Genomic DNA, 17,554 nt, shown 5'->3' on the forward strand with positions numbered 1-17,554 from the left:
TGTGTGATGAATTTTTATAAATGCATAATTGGATAAATGACCCAAAAAAAAAAAAAAAAAACATAAGTTCTGGAGGCAATAGTTTATACTTTCTGTAGTTTGGGAATAAAATAAAAAAAATATAATATAGTTAAAGGTTTCTAAATGTATTTAGCCAGTATAAATTTTATATATATACATATATATATATATATATATAGCTCCTAGAAATTGCATTTTCATATATTTTTCAAAGGAAACAATACAGACTGTGAAACCCAGCTCAATGACAATAAAAGCAGTCTCATTTCGATTAATGATTTCTTACTCAGATTAGGTTCTCAGGCCAATAAAAGATAAAGGGAAAAAAAGAACTAGTTGACCAAATGATTCCATAAGAACTCCAGCGTTAGATTGCCGAATACCCATTTTAATTCCAGCATCCTCATTGTGTTTTTGGATCTTCATACGATTAAGATCCTAATTATTCAAAATGCTCTCTCAATCTAAATTTTTAACCTATTGAATCTGATACTGTACGTGTGTGTCATAGTATACAATTCCAACATAATTATAGCTTGCAATTACACTTTGAAAAGCAACAGAATTTGGATTGTGGGGATGAAGAGGAAGATTATAATTAGTAAATTTTTTATAATAGTAAATTAACAAAGATGCAAATGAACATAAAATTTGAAAGGTTATGTTTCAAATATGAGTTGTATTATATATGTTGTTTTTCTAGGATTCTCAAGAGATGTTGATGGATCACATCAAGCAGATAGACATGTTTCAGGTTTTATTATATCAGAAAACAATTTTTCGCTTCTTTCGAGAGAAAATGACCCATTTTAACGAGGGGAAAATTGCTGGAAAATTATCAGAAATCTTAAAAATATTACCATCTTAAGAGATGGTAAGTACTGGATGGACAAAAATTTACTTTTATCTTGGAAGAAAATATTATCTTGTTCTGTGGTACATCTCACTTATTTCATCTTCATTTTCATCTTTCCCTTGCTAAAATTTACTTCCCTTAGTATTTTTTTTTTTAATAATTTTTTATCTGAAGATGTGAGATTTAATCTATTATTTATTTCTTCATTAGGAGCACTTAAATATTAATATTTTTTTTGGGATTTTTTTTTAAGATTTATTTTCGTGTTATTTGAAAATTTGAAATTGATCTAGTATAAAAAATAAAAATAGAAATTTGTTTCATTTTGATAAAGAATATTATCACCGGAAGCCCTAAATTATACTGGTAGAAATACTTAAGTTCTTGAACTAATTTTTTTTTTCTTTTTTTTAAACAAGTTGGTCCATAAACTTATTCGTTTGTTTCACTGTTAGTTTCTTATTAACTTTCCATCTAAAATTCCGTTATCATGAGGGATCTAGTTAAACTTTATAAAGTTTAGAAACCATATGTTCAATAAATACTAAAGTATATCTAAATAATACTTTTAATATATTTTTTTATTCATAATTATTTAAAAATATTTTTTAAAAATTATATTTTTTTTATAGAAACTCATCAAAATAAAATTGGATAAGTACTTTATTCTTTGAAATATTTTTTGAATGACATTAATATATATACAAATTATATATTAATAATTTTATTTTTAAAATCAAATGTCATTTAGTAAAATTTCATTTTACGACCTTTATTTTTTTATTATAAAATATAGATTTTTTTTAATTTATGGGAATGACTTACAAACATTTTTAAATTTTTATATTGTCTTTTGTATTTTATATTCTCTTAAAAAATTCAAACATTTAATACTCGATTCAATTTTTAGACATGATTTTTTATACACCAATTTATCCCCCCAAAAAAAAAAGACATGATTTTGTATAAAAGTATAACTTTTAGATTTCTGTAAGTCATAAAGAAATTATTTTTGAAAAAGATCTTTTCAAAAAATATTTTTCTCTGACATTTTTAATTATTAGCATATATAATTTAAAATTTTTAATAAGTCAAAAATTAATTTTTTTACAATAAATTAATGGAGTATATAAAAAGAAACTTAATAAATGGTACTTGATTTTTTTTAAAAAAAATTATTTGAAAATAATTTACACATATTTTAAAATTTTAATCTTTTTTAAAAATATTACAAAACCAAAGTATTCTTCTCAATTTTATTATTATGATTTTCTATGAAAAATTTTAACATTTGAAAATATTTATTTTATTAAAAATATGTTTTAAAATATTATTTAGATTTTTATTAGTGTTTATTGCATGTTTAGTCTTTAAACTATATAAAAAAATTATTTTTATCTTTTATGCTAATAAAATTTTAGGCGGAAAGTTAGTTAGGAAGTAATAGTAAAACAAAATAATAAATTTCGGAATCAATTTGTCCCAAAAAAAAAAAAAATTTGCGGATCAAAAATGTCACCAGTAGAATAGTTTGAAAACCTCTATGACAATTTCCCTATTGATAATAGAGTATAATTTTACGTTGGATAATAAAAATTTATTATTATTATTTTTTTTTTGGTAATTTGGTAATATTGTTCAATCCAAGTTCGGGTTGAGGATGTACCTGGCTCTGGACCCAACCATATGGTAAAAGGGCTTGGGTTCCATCAACTTGGATGCACAAAACTAAATCCGGGGCGAGAAGGCCCAAAACATTGTAAGCCCAGCTAGTTTTCTCACCAGCACCAATAACAATCTTTCAAATTTAAAAACTTCTAAAGCGACATCCGACACCTTTAAATCACAAAGAACAAACAAGCCTTATCCGTAGAAAACTTCATAAATTTTTCTGACGCGGGAAAATTTGGGGTCAACGAGTTCAAGTAGGAGTCTTCATTTGTCTGTCATTTTGTTATATGTCACAGTCAGTATTCCCTTTCCTTCCATCGTAAATCCGAAAATCGAAATTGAAAAAAAAAAGCAACGGTCGGCGAGTAGAAGATGGTGGCAATTCAGGAAATAAAGATTTCACAGTTTGAAGTTGGAAGAAGATAAGTGAAACACTAGTAATGGAGAAGCGGCTTCGCTCTTGTATAAAATCCTCAGCACAAGAATTCTTGGACTCGGCGACGAAACTCGCTCCCAAATCCTCAAAGCCAGCTCTGAAAACCCTAATTTATGGCGTCAAACCCTCCTCGGACCTCTGCTCCTCGCTCCCTCTTGCTCTTAACCACTCCATTTCTCGTTCCATTCAATCTTTCCGGAACCTTCTCGATCCGGAGACTGATCCCCAGCCTCCCGAGTCGCCGCCGCCTCACTCACCTCCCACCAAGCGTCTCCGAAGATCTTCGCGGCAACCCAAGACCGAGGTCGAATCCAGTTCGGATCTTAAGATGGAGCCGGATGTTGATGATGAGAAGCACAGAGTTCTTCAAAGTCTTCAAATTTTTGCTTGTATCGCTCGTTTATGCGTTTCGCACCCTCAAAGCGCGTTCTTGGCGTTGGATTTGTTGCCTGGTGTTCAAGCTCTGCACGAAAGTTTGATCCTTTTCGAGTCGGATTTGGTATTGTCGTCGGAGATTGTGAATTTGTGCGAAGAGTGGTGGAAGGAGGGTTTGGAAGGTCGAGAATCGCTGATTTCGCAGTCTCTCCCTTTCTTGCTTTCGAGGTCTCTAACTGAGAGAAAGAAGCAGGATATTCACAGAGTCTATTCGCTCCGTGAGGCATTTAACCTGTTTGATTTCGAGGACGACAGCATTGAGGACCTCAAGGTCTTATTGGTTCGGTGCGTGATTGCACCATTGTATATAAAAACAGAGGAAGGAAGGCGATTCATTGCCTTCACATTTGGATTGAGCACGCAATTGTTAAAGGAGTTGTTAGCCATGATTAGGTCCCAAATTCCATTTGGAAGAAAGTCGATGCTGGAAGCTTATGGGGACATTTTGTTCCGGGCGTGGAAAACGGCTGAGGGGGAATCTAAGGATGAGATTGAGAATGGGTTTTTGCAGAGTCTGATTGAGGGTGCCATACATGCAAGTTCGGTGGGGTTCGCTGCTTCTGTTAGGAAGGTTTTGGGAACTTTTGTAAACCAGCGTACTAATGATGGAGTTGAAAAACTTCTGTTCCAGCTTGCTGAGCCTGTAATATTCCGGTCTCTACAGGTATTCTTGTATGCGTCATTTTACCAATGAGGTTCTTATTTGCTAGACTATTCTTGAATTGTTTGGCCGGAGTGATTCTGTACTTAAATTTCAGTCGTTGTTGATTGAAATCTTGGAGTAGGTGTATTTTTCCCTAAGGTGTATTTTTCCCTACTACAGTTATATCGAGGCAGTGTATAGTAATTGAATTTTGCAAACCAGCCTGAAGTTGTAGCTTCATCTAGGTGTTTTCTAAGTTATTCTTTTGCAGTGCCGGTAGATTTCTCATTTTTGTTTACCCGCTTGGCTAAAGATACATTGCCTCTTCTAGAGTAAATTGAATATGGAATATTTGCTCAGGGTCCCTTCTTAAATTTTGACACGTTATCTAAATTTGGTTGATTCTAACGTCGTTTTGTCTCAGTGAAAAGCCAGTTGTAAATAGTCCAGTCGGATTCAAAGCATTGGAAATTTATGCTACTTGTGAAAATACATGCTTCTTAAATGGGATTTCGTACAAGTTTGTTGGATCAATCAGTATTCTAGGTCAGTAAAGTTTTTGTGTTAGGATGATGTTTGATCAAAAGATTGTTTGATTCTTGGTATGTTATGTTCATTTAGTTCTTCTGAATGAGAGATTATATAATCATGCTTTCTATTTTCATGACAGGTTGCTAATTCAAATGTTCGTCATAATGCATTGCATATACTTCTGGACTTGTTCCCTCTTGAAGATCCTGATTCCACAAAAGAGGTGAAAGATTCATTGCTTGATAAACAATTCTATTTGTTGGAGAAATTACTCATGGATGGTTGCCTAGATGTTAGAGTGGTAGCAGTGGAAGGTTGTTGTCGCGTCCTTCATCTATTTTGGGAAATTATACCATCACCAACCATCACAAAAATAATTAGAATAATTTTTGACGACATGTCACATGATATCTCCTATGAAGTCAGGCTGTCCACATTGAATGGCATCATATATTTGTTTGGAAATCCTGAGTCTCATGAAATTCTTAAAGTGCTTCTACCAAGACTGGGGCATTTGATCTTGGATAATGTCCTTTCCATACGGCTTGCTATGGTAGATCTTCTCCTTCTTATAAGGGATATTCGAAATTTTCAGTTTAATAAGGTATATAAATCTCAAAGTTGTACTTTATAGCTGTAGTTGTTAGTTGATTTCATTCTCATTGGTAGCTATTGGTTAGTTGATTTCGTATCTTTTTACAGGTTGTGAAGTTAGATGTGTTATTATCTACACTTGCTGCTGATCAACCCCATGTTGCTCAGAAAATCACAAGATTGCTTATGCCATCTTATTTTCCCTCTAAAACATCAATTGATGAAGCTTGCAATCGCTGTGTTACACTTATTAAAAGATCTCCAATGGCTGGAGCAAGGTTCTGTGAATTTGCTGTATTAGAAGGGGCATCTCTTAAGTCCCTCTTGGAACTTGTCAGAGCATTCCTTAGCTTGATCTTGTCAACTGATAAGCTGGATACTGAATGCATTGATGGTTTACTTGTTGCTGCTTCCCACCTCTGCAGCACCCTTTCCTGTGAGCCATATTACAAAAATGCTCTTAAGGAACTTCTTTCTGGTGAAAAGTTAAAGTGCTTGTTTGCTAGTGCCTCTAGTAGGCGTGCTCAATCATGCATAGTTGACATTGTTTCCACCATCTGTGTGGCTGATGTGGCTGGGCTTCTAGATTTATGTGTGGATCGAGTCACAAATTGTACTGGTTTATCGCAAGATGTGGAAAGGCAAGCTGAAGTGAGGTCTGTTCACAAGCTACTAATATCTTGTGGTGGCTTTGATGATATGTTTGAATCTCTAACATCGCTTCTGCAAAAAATTGCTTATCGTTGCCATATTAAATTTGGAATTGAAATGCCAAAGATGAATGTTTCCTCTGCAAAAAGAAAGAGATATAAGTTCTCTGGAAAATTGTCAGCACCATGGAAAAATGTCAGTGGAAAAAAGCCATCCAATTTTGAGGATGACTATTCTGTTGCTGTAGGAATAGCCTGGCAAATAAACGACATGCTTAAATCTGAGGACACTCAGAAAGCTATATTGGAATCTCAAGCTTTAGAATCATCATTTTTAGCTTTAAAATTCATTTCTGAGGTCAGCATTTTGCAGTGCACGCACAGTGAAAATATGGATGTATTACCTGTTTTGGCATATACAGCTCTTTCTCTTCATATGACTCTTCAAAATGTTAGCATAAGAAGTTCAAAAGACTCCGGTATTAAGAAGAATGAAAGCTCTGATTCTTCAAAATCAAGTACAAAGGCAAGCATTATTACTTAATCCTTACTTTCCATTTTCAATATTATCTGCATCAGAGTTCGTTTCAAATTTATAATTGTCTACCCCTTTTTTTTTTTTTTTTTCCTTTTTTTTTGGGCCTCGTATTGAATGAAATTGTATTCTCGTTGATGTCTAGACTCTTATTTGAATGAACAAGATAAGTGGAAAATGATGCCTAATTTCAAAGAGATGGGATTTATTTATTTTATTTTTTATTTTATATATCTTACATTTTAGGGCCATGAATGCAAATCATACTTGGTGTTGTCAAATATTGCTATAGGGGCTATAGCCACTTTGAAATAGAGACCACTTTTGTTTGCAATGTGAATCCTTTGTTTGGGTTCTCGCTGATAAACTGCCAACAACAATTTCTTTTCCGCAGACAGTGTTGGAACAGACATTAAGTCACATACTTTACTGTACAGAGAAGCTCTTTGGAGCTGGTGGCTCTGACAGATCAGGCAAATCACCTTCAGCATCTCAGGAGGCTAACCATAAAAGGACTCATTGTTACAAAGAAAGTAACAGTGTTAAAGCAGATGCATCTAGTCATGATGGTAAGTGATTATGTAGGCACATGTTCAATTACTGAGTCATGGTTTTTTTCTGTGCATTACAGAGGTAATGAGTATTTGAGTAATTTTAGACATATATATTCATCTAAAAAATGGATGGGCCCTTATTTGCAATATTATGACCTCTGAACGTGTTAATTTCCTGCTCACTGTAGTTCTAAGTCCAACCTTTGAATTTAACAATACAACTCACAGAGAGAATATATTTAACAATTTGGAATGTTGATGGTGTAGACGAATTGTCAATTTTGATTTTCTAGTCCATCTCACCCCCAAATAAAGGGGGAAAATACAGAGGATAATGAAAATGGTTAGGGTAGTGCCTCCTTGTACTATCACATGGAGAATGCATATTTCTCTGTTTTTGGTTAATGGGTGTGCTGACAGTAAAATTTCTAAAAGATTTGTTCATTCAGCTAGAAATCGAATGGGAATCCGCTTTTTATGAATTAGGCAGGGAAAGTTATTTGTGAAAAAGCTCTTCCATTCAGACAATTGGACATCAAAAAAAAAAAAAAAAAAAAAAAAAAAAAAAGTCTGATGTGAATTTTTAAGCACCAGCGGGACTCTCTTTTTATTCATCAATGTATATTGCTCTTCATCATACCCATTCATACTTATACTGTCTTATTTGATCTTTTATGGATCTCTCTAATTTTTATTTTATATTTTTGCAGAACTTATCTTTACTGAACCAAAAAGTTTATCAACTACAGTGAAGATGCTTACTGCAATTCTCAAGTTCATGGCTGATGCCACTGTGATGGATTTTGTTTTTCACAATCATGAATGGTGTTTAAAGTTTGCTTCAGGGTATATACGATATGTCACATCTACACTACAGCAACAACCCTGCGGCAAAATCAATTGTAAAGACGAGTATGTGAAAGATATAATGCAGTGTTTGAAGAGCTCCTTCACCTATGCAGCCAAGATACTTCGTCTAGCTCTTAAAGATGCTACAGAAGATTCACCACCTCCTCCACTAGCTTTTGATCTAGCCAATGATCTGCTTGATATAACCTTGACTGAATTGTATTTGGGCTCTGGTTATGCTGAAAGGTTTGTGGCAGCTGCTAAGCCTTGGCTACCCGATTTGATCCTGGCATTAGGATCTAGAAACTTACTGAAACAGATTGATGGAGCAGGGACACAAATGACCACAGCTGATTGTATCAAAGGCCATTTCCCAACATGGCTATTGGTTTTATCCAAGATTGAGTTGTCTGAGCTGAGTGAAGTTGGCCTTGGAGAAGATGATGACAGAATTTCTAAACCAGAGGAATTTCTTGCTTTTAAGAAATTTCTGGGAATGATTGTTGAAATGTTGAAACGAAATCCTAGCATACTGGATGCCGTTGGGGAAATATTCTTGATTGGCTCGGTAGTTGGATTGGAAGGTAAGGACTTTGGGTTGGTTTTGGGACTTGTACACTTTGTATGTGTGAAGTTATTCAAACGTGATGACGGAGACTGGGGTGATATAATGTTGACTTCTCTGCAGCATATATACCTTAAGATCGAGAGACAATTAGAAGAAGAAAATCTTGAGGTTGGAAGGGAAAATTTGGAGAGTGCAAGAGCATTGCTTGAACCTGTTTGGATGTATCATTTGTATGAAACTGGGAAGGTTTCTATGATGGAAGAATAATAGTGCCTTTTAATTATTTATTTTTTATTTAAACAATATTAATATATTTAGTTTAAAATCTATAAAGTAATGAAAAAGAAAAAGCAAAACGTTTTTCTTAACTTATGAAGCTCAAATTTTCTTTTAGTCTTTTTTTTGGGTCCACTGGAAAATTTAGGAGGCTAATCCTGCTTCTAGGACGTGTCTTCAAAAATACCTGCAAAGTTGCATATTAAGTTTGTTAAATATGACTTTAGCCATCAACAAAGCCAAGTAAATAAATAAATTAATCATAAAACGAGATAACGGAACCAGAAGGTGGAAAGCTTGGGTTATGGGCAACAAGCAATAGAAGAAAAATAAAATAAAACAATTCATTAGAATAGAAAATTTGTTACATGCTGATTAAGGGGGGGGAGAATCAAAGAAACTCAATAACCATACAAAGAAAATAGTTACATTTAAAAAAGAAATTGCAATAAAGGAAAAAAAATTCAATTACAAAGACTACAAAAATAAATACAAGAGAGAAACATTGTCATCGTCCTAAATTTGATTAACTTCAAGCTACCTGAAAAGTTGACATCAGTTTCAGCTTCTCAGTAGGCCTTTTATCTCTACATCTTCTATTCTCCACCTTGAGTGCGAAGAAAGCAAAAACAATATTAAAGAACATTTCGGATTCTACATATCTTTGGAGTTGAGATTCTGATAAGACTTCAAATGTACTTTCTCAGTCTGTCACCTCATATTTCTACCCTTTTGCAGGAATGGAAACTTGTAGATCTCTGCCACCCCAACAAACGTTTGTACGTAAACTTAAGAAATACCGTCTAATTCATCTAAGAGTTTTTAAACAGGTATCATCTTTAAACCAGCAGCAATTGGCATGCCTAAAAATCCAATGAATACGCTTAGGAACCACTGTGCAAAAGATAGAGGAGTTGTGTTTGCAAATGTTCCGAGGAACTCAACGATTATGATCTGGAAGAAAACAGTGCATCCGATGACTGCCACAAAAACATAGTTATCTAAAATGCCCTTCAGAACATCTATTTCCTCCATCTCGCGTGAGCTGATCTCGTTAAACACCTGAAAATAGAATCTAGTCACGTTTTCTGTAGCAAGAACTAAGAAAATGAAATATCATGTCATTTTACTGTGTATTTATAATCTACCATTTGATGATAATTTCAAACTGGCGAGAAGCTTAAGCAAATGATAGAGATGGGTATATGAAATCATAAAGACCAGATGCCACTACTGAACTGAACAAGGATTTAGCCTATTAAACCAACTTGAGGGTAGTATGTGAACCTTCATGGCCCTTTTCAATAAGAACTACGATGAACTTGCATAACCATACTCCTGAACATATTTTAACATTCCCAAGAAGTATTAAACTAATTTAGCTCATCGTTATCTACAATTTGACAAATGCACCAGCTAAAACGTAATTGACAACAAATAAAGAATGACATGTTCATCAGAAAAACCTTACCTGACAAAAGACAAATGTATTGAAAATAAGAGTGTTCAGTATCAAATCAGAATCTGGGCCATCAAGACGAAAGATCGCTTTTCCTTTAGCCTGAAGAAACCATATTATCATAAACTGATAGAAAGACTGCCCTAGAATATTCCTCCACATAACATTACTGATAAAATTTCCTTTCCTTCCAACAGGTGCATGCTTCATTAAGTCGTCAGTTGGAGGTTCAGTTGCAAGGGCAAGAGCTCCCAATGTATCCATGATCATGTTGACCCACAATAGTTGAACAGCTGTAAGGGGAGCAGTCCCTGGAACATGATATAATGGAAAAGCACAATCAGAAGTGAAAAATGATCAGAAAGCAATGGAAAGTATATATATGAGAGGAAAACTAATGTAGGCTTCCATACCTGTCAAACAAGCTGAAGTGAAGTTAACAATTAATGCAACAACGTTGACAGTCAGCTGGAACTGTACAAATTTTTGAATATTTATGTAAACTGAACGTCCCCATTTTGCCACTGTGACTATTGTGGAGAAATTATCATCCAAAATTATGACATCAGCACTCTCTTTAGCAACCTGAAGTAGAAAAACAGTTTAGTTGGATATTTGCATTGTTATAATAACTAAATACAAAGGTTAACTCTCTTTAGCAACCTGAAGTAGAAAAACAGTTTAGTTGGATATTTGCATTGTTATAATAACTAAATACAAAGGTTATGGCAAAGATATCTTCCATATAAAGAAAGAGCATGATAAGTGGAAAAGCAATATAAATTGAGAAGTGCTAGATGCACCGAAAAAAAACTTGACACAGTCCCATTACTTTTAAATATCAAAATACCCTTGCTAAATTAGTTTGCCGGACCGGAAGCTTATCCCGTAGGTCCAATCCATCATTTCTACTCTCTCTCAACTCATTCTCGGCCTGGACCATTTAATTTATGAGGGGGGTGGGTCTGACTCTTAGTCTACTTTCTCAGGGTAGACTTCAACAGGCTGAGCCTTTTTTGTTTCTTGGTCATCGTCATTGCCATCAATTTTTTTACTTTCCATCGAATAATCCCCAATTTTGCTTGGATCTTCTTCTGATGAATCTGATTTTCCAGGTTTCATAGAATCTGGTTCTGATTCTTATAGCTCATATTGTCCAGTAATTGATGTGATTTATGTGGCTCCGATAGCTCATAGAGTTTCTGGTGGGGAATATATCTTATATTCCACATTTTTCCTCATTGCTATTGAACGAACATCAGGCATCCAATCGGTCTGATTCACCCAACATCATGCAGTTCATCAGTCTAATTCACTCACTCCAAATATTGGTAAACATGCTCCAAAAAGCACCGGACCTCTTTTTTCTATTCCTTAATTGTTGGATCAATTTCTTGGATTATGAGGTAATACCAGATTAACAAGGCGTCACTACTAGTGTCCCAGCATAAAGCCCTATTTAAATAAAAATAGCAGGTCCTTGCTCCCTATTGAGCTATCAGAAAAGTCCCATTCAGAGCTAGCCACATACGGTGGGCTTGGTAAGGAAGAAGAGTACAAAAATAGATAAACAGGGATATTTTGATCATTTAAAATTTTCTGAAACTGCATAGAGTTTATTTTGTGTTGAAAAGAGAACTTCTCATAGTTATATCCAAATCCAACCCTTTACCAATCTCCTCATGTTGCTTGGTGGGGCACATGGTTTCTAACAACAAAGTATGATACATTATCCTTGTATGCCTAATCAAGCCACTTACATTTAATCCTGACATTGATCTAACTTAATATCAACTAATGCATTTGGTTACGATGCTTCTTTTTATCTTTTTCTCTGAGGCCCTTAGGTATATATGTATATATTACTAAAATAATCTGTTTGGATTGAAGCACAGTAAATTTCACTAAGAAACATTATACCCACCTCAGTCCCAGCAATGCCCATGGCTAATCCAATATCTGCCTCGTGAAGTGCTGGGGCATCATTTGTTCCATCACCAGTTACAGCAACAACTTCCTGAAATGTTGTCCGCAAGTGCTTCACTAGTGTATGCTTGTCTAAAGGTGAAGATCGAGCCATCACCTACAGAGGAAATAAAAAATTTGAAGCACTTAATTAGACTAGTTCCAATCATTACATAGTAAATAAAGCGGGACCAAACATGAACCATACATAGAAATTGATGTAGCACCTGAATTTTGGGGATTATTTTTAGTAGTTCCTCCTCTTTCTTTTCCCTGAAATCTGGACCTTCAATGGCTATGCCATCATCAGTGAGGATCCCACATTCCCTTGCTATAGCCTTTGCAGTGTTGATATTGTCTCCTGTAACCATTCTGACTGTAATACCTGCAGAACGACACACTGCAACAGACTCCTTGACACCAGGACGAACAGGATCTTTAATGCCAACAATTCCAATACAAGTATATCCAGAAACTGGAATATTATCCTCAATAGAGAACCCTCTTTCTAGTTCTATATACGCAAGACACAGAGTTCGAAGGGCCTCACTAGCAAATTCATCAATTGTAGTTTTGAGATGGTTAATCGATGCATCATCAAGGGGAACAATTTCACCACTTGAATTGATCATCTTATCACAATGAGCCAAAACTATTTCTGAAGCACCTTTAGTGTGGGCTCTCAAACCTCCTTCAGGAAGCTCAAGCACCACTCCCATCCGTTTCTTCACAGAATTGAAAGGCTCAACTTTAACAATTTTAGTAGCTTGTCGCTCCGCATGGAAATCTCCACCAACTGACAAGCCAAATTCCAGTAAAGCAGCATCAGTAGGTGTTCCCAGTATCTCGCGCTTTCCATTTTTGTTAACCACAACTTCTCCACCATTGTTGTTAAAAATTGATTGTGTAAGAATTTTCACAACAGATGCTGGAAGCTCAGAGCATAAGCTAGAAGCATTGCTGGCGCTCAGCTCCTTAACATTCATGCAAATGCATGATTTCACAACTGTCATGCGGTTAGTAGTTAGAGTCCCAGTTTTGTCACTGCATATATTTGTGGCTGATCCCATAGTCTCACAAGCTGCAAGATTTCGAACAAGTGCTTTTTCATTCATCATCTTCTTCATGGCAAAGGCAAGGCTCAACGTTACAGCCAATGGCAATCCCTCCGGTACAGCAACAACAACAATTGTAACTGCCACAGCAAAGAATTCCAACAACTCCAATGCATCATCTCCATTCCAGCTCCAGTGCGTTCCCTCTCTCAGTTTACGACTAACCAACCCTTGGACCAGAACTGCAAAAGTAACAATGGCAAAGAAAAGACCTATTTTCCCAATAATGGTTGCCACTCCATTCAACTTAACCTGCAAGGGGGTTTCATCATCTCCACCTTCGCTAAGAGTTGCCATTAATTTACCCCATTGGGTTCTCATCCCAACTGTGGTAACCAACATCTTGCATGATCCATCTTGGACCTTGGTTCCTGAAAGAAGGAAAGGGTTCTCTTTGGTTATCATTACCGGCTCACTCTCACCAGTTAAACTTGATTCGTCAATTAACATAGAAAATCCCGAAACAAACAGCCCGTCTGCTGGGACTTGGTCCCCAATGGAAAGATGTACAATATCACCAGGAAGTAAATCATATATTGACATTTTCTGCCTATATCCATTTCTTGTAACATGAATAGATATCTTCTTTTTCTCCTTGTCCAAATCCTTAAACTGTAAAGATTGGCGATAATCACTTATTGCTGTAACAAAGACAACCAACATGATACTTGCAACTATTCCAAGGCCATCATGTGCCCCTTTTGGCCATCCTTCCATTGCTATACCAACTATCAAAGACACAAAAGCACATACGCCAAGGATCATAAGAGTCATATCTTGAAGGGCTTCCCAAACAAATATCCAGAAACCCCGCGGTTCGCTCTCTGTAAATTTATTTACTCCATAAATCTCTTGTCTGCGGTTTAGTAAGTTGGTGTCAAGGGTAAGTCCATTAGTAACTGATGTACAGAGCTTTTCAGCAAGACCATCTACCCCACCATGAAATTTAAGTTTCTTTACATCATGACCTTCAACGATAGATCCCAATTCATCACCACAAATCTGAAAACCTGCAGCTTTAACTTCCTCAGGTACAGCATAGTCACTTGGCTGCACACCTGCAGACCCCAGAATGAGTCGCTGGAAAGAACCTTCATATATGTGATAATAAAGTTTTTCTTATTGCTAAAGAAGGTTACCTTGAATAAATTGAAATGCAGCTTTTGAAACCAAAACAGCAATCCGTAACTTCTCCTATAATTTGTAGAAACAAAAACAAAAATTAGGATTCAAGACAAAAGGTTGGCATAGGAATTCAAGCACAATTATTTTTAATCACCGAGCAAATTGTTCACATCTTGCTATCCCTTATTGTCGATGTTTAGTTGTCATTTTTATGAACTTGTTTCCATGCCACTTTTTGTTTTGTTTAATTTTTATATTTCCTCGGACAATAATCTCAAGTTCAAATCCCTGTATCCTCAATAACAACAAAAATGAAAAATAAAAAAGGAACCTACAATGAAAATCTGGTAGTGATTGCCAATCACTATTTGTTGAGTTAAGCGCCAAAATTTTAATTATCCACAGTTCAGAAACAATAGGCAGATCATATGTGCCCTGTCCTTATATATTGTTAGGTCAGTTGCATGGTATAGGAGAGCTCAAAGTTCGATCATCTTGCTGAGGCACTTCGTTACATCTCACATGCACATGCCAATGGTAAAAGTGATGTTTAATTTAATTGTTTTAAGTCATGGTAGGCTTGGTAGCTATTTATTTTGTTATCTAAAAATTCAGGATTGTTAACAAACATAACTTTTACTGAAATACACAATTCTCTTTCAAATTTGTTGTTAATTTAATATATATACGTATTTTAAAAGGATAATATTATTAATTTTCATTTGCCATAATGTAATTACTTTTAAAGACTATATGACATATATTATTTTAAAAGGTTATATTGGGAAGTGCAAATTCACTAGAAGAAAAATAGTAAAACTTCACTGACATATATTATTTTCCTTTTTTTTTTTTTGGGGTGCAGATTTAGCACTATCAAATTTAGGAGGTATAAGTGCTAAATATAAAATAACAAGTTACCAATTGCAAATTCATTAAAATTTCAGGTAAGAGTGAAAAAAACTTTTGCCTATGAAAATCAAAACGTAATCTCTTCTGTTTTTATATTTTTAAGCAACGGGGAAAATAATAATAATAATTTTGCTAAATTTCAAGACACGTGTGAACCCTGAAATTTCAAATTTGAAATTCCAGGTGAGTGAGGAACCAGGTAAGTGGTTCTAAATATATAAAACGCATAGAAATTAAATGGATTTCCTTGGAAAAATTGAGAGAAAATGGAGGTGAAACCTGATTGGTACGTCGCATAGCAGCAGCCTCGATTCGTTTTGAAAGATTGGCAGTGAATCGAAACCTTCGCTTTGGGTTCTTTACAACACCGCATAGATTCCTCCATTTCTGCAATGCCTCTTCAGACGAGTGTTTCGCTTTCACTGCCACAAAACCTTCATTCATATAGCTCTCCATCGTACAGTTCAAATTCCAATCCCTATTTTTTTTCTTTTTGTTTTCACAAAGAATAGCAGCTATGGGAAGCAGAGAACATGTACATATAAATAAACATACAGATTCCAAAGCAAGAAGTATTGCAGAAAAGCACTACAAACTCATTGATGTTTCCTGGGTGATTCTACAGGAAATTGCAGCGACATTTCTACGAAGCTCTCTTTTTTTGAAAAATGAAAAGAAAAAAATAATAAAGTACTAAAGAAGTTGGGTGAGTCCGTTAGTGGACCTTTTTGGAAAAAACAAAAAAGTGAAAATAGATATTCGATAAATTAAACCTATTTTTGATCTAATATTTTTATTATTTTTTTTTTTCTCGCTGATTCAGTTTCTGATTCGAAATAATAGCAAATGTTGTGGAGGAAGAAGAACGAGAAGAATGAATGAGGATCCGAATCAGTTGGCTTGGAAGCATAAGTTTTTAACGGTCAAGCTTTTCATTTTTCTGGTAAGTCTTTAGGAGCGAAACGGACGGGGTCTTAGTCAACCCTTTTGTTGGATGATTTATTATTTGGTTTTTTTTTTTTTTTTAAATTTCAAAAAGTGAATATTAGATGGGATTTAATTTATTTTAATTTTATTAAAAAATGTTCACTTAAATGTCCTTTCAGAAAAAGACCGCTGTTATTTAATTAGTCCACACGGTCTCTACGCGGAGGGAGAAAGTGGGGGTCCCACTCGATGACGATGTATTAAAAGTAGAGTAAAAGGTTCCTTGTTCAATTCTTTTTCAATTTTTCTTTTCTTCTTACTTGAATTCTTTCTTTGAATCTTAAGCTTTCAATCTCATTCTAACTTCTATGCTAAGATATAAGAGATACAAAATTTTATAACAAATTATTTTTAGTTGTTTTCGTGGGGATAGCCCAGCTAATGACAAAATTATTATCATTTTTTTTTTTTTTATAAAGATTGAAAGTTTGAATCTTTCATTCCAAAATTAAAGAAAATTTTAATTTTTAATTCAATATTTCAATGCTAATTTTGTACTTTTTTTATTTTCTGACAAAATTTTAAACGCTAATTGATTGCACATTTTTATACTATATGAAAATTACAACACAATGAACCAATGTAACATATTAGAAAAAAAAAAAACTATTGTAAAAATATTTTACTAAGATTTATATTTAATTTTTAAAAAAATTTTAAAAATCAATCTAATAATAAAATTATTGTTTCCTGTAACAAAAGAAGGAGATAATAAAAAACAGTTGAAATTATCAAAAGTGCTATTGTTTATTATTAAACTAACATCATTTAGAAAGTAAATTAGTAGACTATTATAGACCATTCAAATTTTTATTTTTATTTTTTTAAAAAAAGTTGAAATTTTGAATTGGTGAAGGGCGAATTGTTCTCTCTCTATTTATATATTTATTTTAATAGGATCATTTTATATATTTGAAATATTTTTTGAATCTCTATTTATAAATATATTTTAATAGGAAAAGTTCTTTTGTTGTCTTGTCAAATGTTTAAAAAATGCATATACAACATGATAGAAAAAAAAAAAAATTTGAATGTTCCCGCTTTCCTTCCATGAATAATAGCAACTCATAATGAATTCAATGCGAACATTCAAATTCAAATTCAAAAATGAGAAACACAAGAGCCTTGAGCCAAAAAAATGAGAAACACAAGAGCCATCATAAAACTCATAAAAATTCCATGAGTAGGTGCATGCTTTTTTACACTTTGAGTCAACTTTAGTTTTATTATTTTATTTGTTTGTCCACTTTCATGTGCACAACACGTCTTTTATTTGTAGAACACGTCTTGTAAATGGATCAAAAGCTTCGATGATATTTCATTGTTACGCAATTCACACGGCTTCTTTTTAGTACGCGCTTTTTCTACTGAT

The 17,554-nt window shown here is 34.1% G+C and overlaps 2 protein-coding genes across 2 annotated transcripts; one reads left to right on the forward strand and one right to left on the reverse strand.

Annotated features, from left to right (window-relative positions):
- Window positions 1-2,789: 2,789 nt before the first annotated feature.
- Window positions 2,790-8,711, forward strand: LOC107424913 (uncharacterized). The gene is made up of 5 exons (XM_048466400.2): window positions 2,790-4,083; window positions 4,733-5,197; window positions 5,296-6,363; window positions 6,767-6,941; window positions 7,637-8,711. The coding sequence occupies exons 1-5, from the start codon at window positions 2,989-2,991 to the stop codon at window positions 8,608-8,610; spliced, it is 3,777 nt and encodes a 1,258-aa protein (XP_048322357.1). The 5' UTR covers window positions 2,790-2,988; the 3' UTR covers window positions 8,611-8,711.
- A 227-nt stretch (window positions 8,712-8,938) lies between these two features.
- On the reverse strand, window positions 8,939-15,830 carry LOC107424947 (calcium-transporting ATPase 2, plasma membrane-type). The gene is made up of 7 exons (XM_048466401.2): window positions 15,475-15,830; window positions 14,298-14,352; window positions 12,271-14,216; window positions 12,003-12,161; window positions 10,492-10,663; window positions 10,091-10,389; window positions 8,939-9,681 (listed from the first exon to the last, which is right to left on the reverse strand). The coding sequence occupies exons 1-7, from the start codon at window positions 15,649-15,651 to the stop codon at window positions 9,442-9,444; spliced, it is 3,048 nt and encodes a 1,015-aa protein (XP_048322358.1). The 5' UTR covers window positions 15,652-15,830; the 3' UTR covers window positions 8,939-9,441.
- Between the last annotated feature and the right edge of the window lie 1,724 nt (window positions 15,831-17,554).

This window comes from Ziziphus jujuba, chromosome 7 (genome assembly GCF_031755915.1).
Source record: "Ziziphus jujuba cultivar Dongzao chromosome 7, ASM3175591v1".
Lineage (NCBI taxonomy): Eukaryota > Viridiplantae > Streptophyta > Magnoliopsida > Rosales > Rhamnaceae > Ziziphus > Ziziphus jujuba.

What these genes read in the sequence shown, in the direction of transcription:
- LOC107424913 (XM_048466400.2), top strand. Translation starts at nt 2,989, where the DNA reads ATGGAGAAGCGGCTTCGCTCTTGTATAAAATCCTCAGCACAAGAATTC. An exon ending in TAATATTCCGGTCTCTACAG is followed by an intron (nt 4,084 to 4,732) that starts GTATTCTTGTAT and finishes TTTTCATGACAG; the next exon opens with GTTGCTAATTCAAATGTTCG. An exon ending in AGATGCATCTAGTCATGATG is followed by an intron (nt 6,942 to 7,636) that starts GTAAGTGATTAT and finishes ATATTTTTGCAG; the next exon opens with AACTTATCTTTACTGAACCA.
- LOC107424947 (XM_048466401.2), bottom strand. Translation starts at nt 15,651, where the DNA reads ATGGAGAGCTATATGAATGAAGGTTTTGTGGCAGTGAAAGCGAAACAC. An exon ending in TGCATTTCAATTTATTCAAG is followed by an intron (nt 14,217 to 14,297) that starts GTAACCTTCTTT and finishes TGGGGTCTGCAG; the next exon opens with GTGTGCAGCCAAGTGACTAT. An exon ending in TGGGCATTGCTGGGACTGAG is followed by an intron (nt 10,664 to 12,002) that starts GTGGGTATAATG and finishes TTTCTACTTCAG; the next exon opens with GTTGCTAAAGAGAGTGCTGA.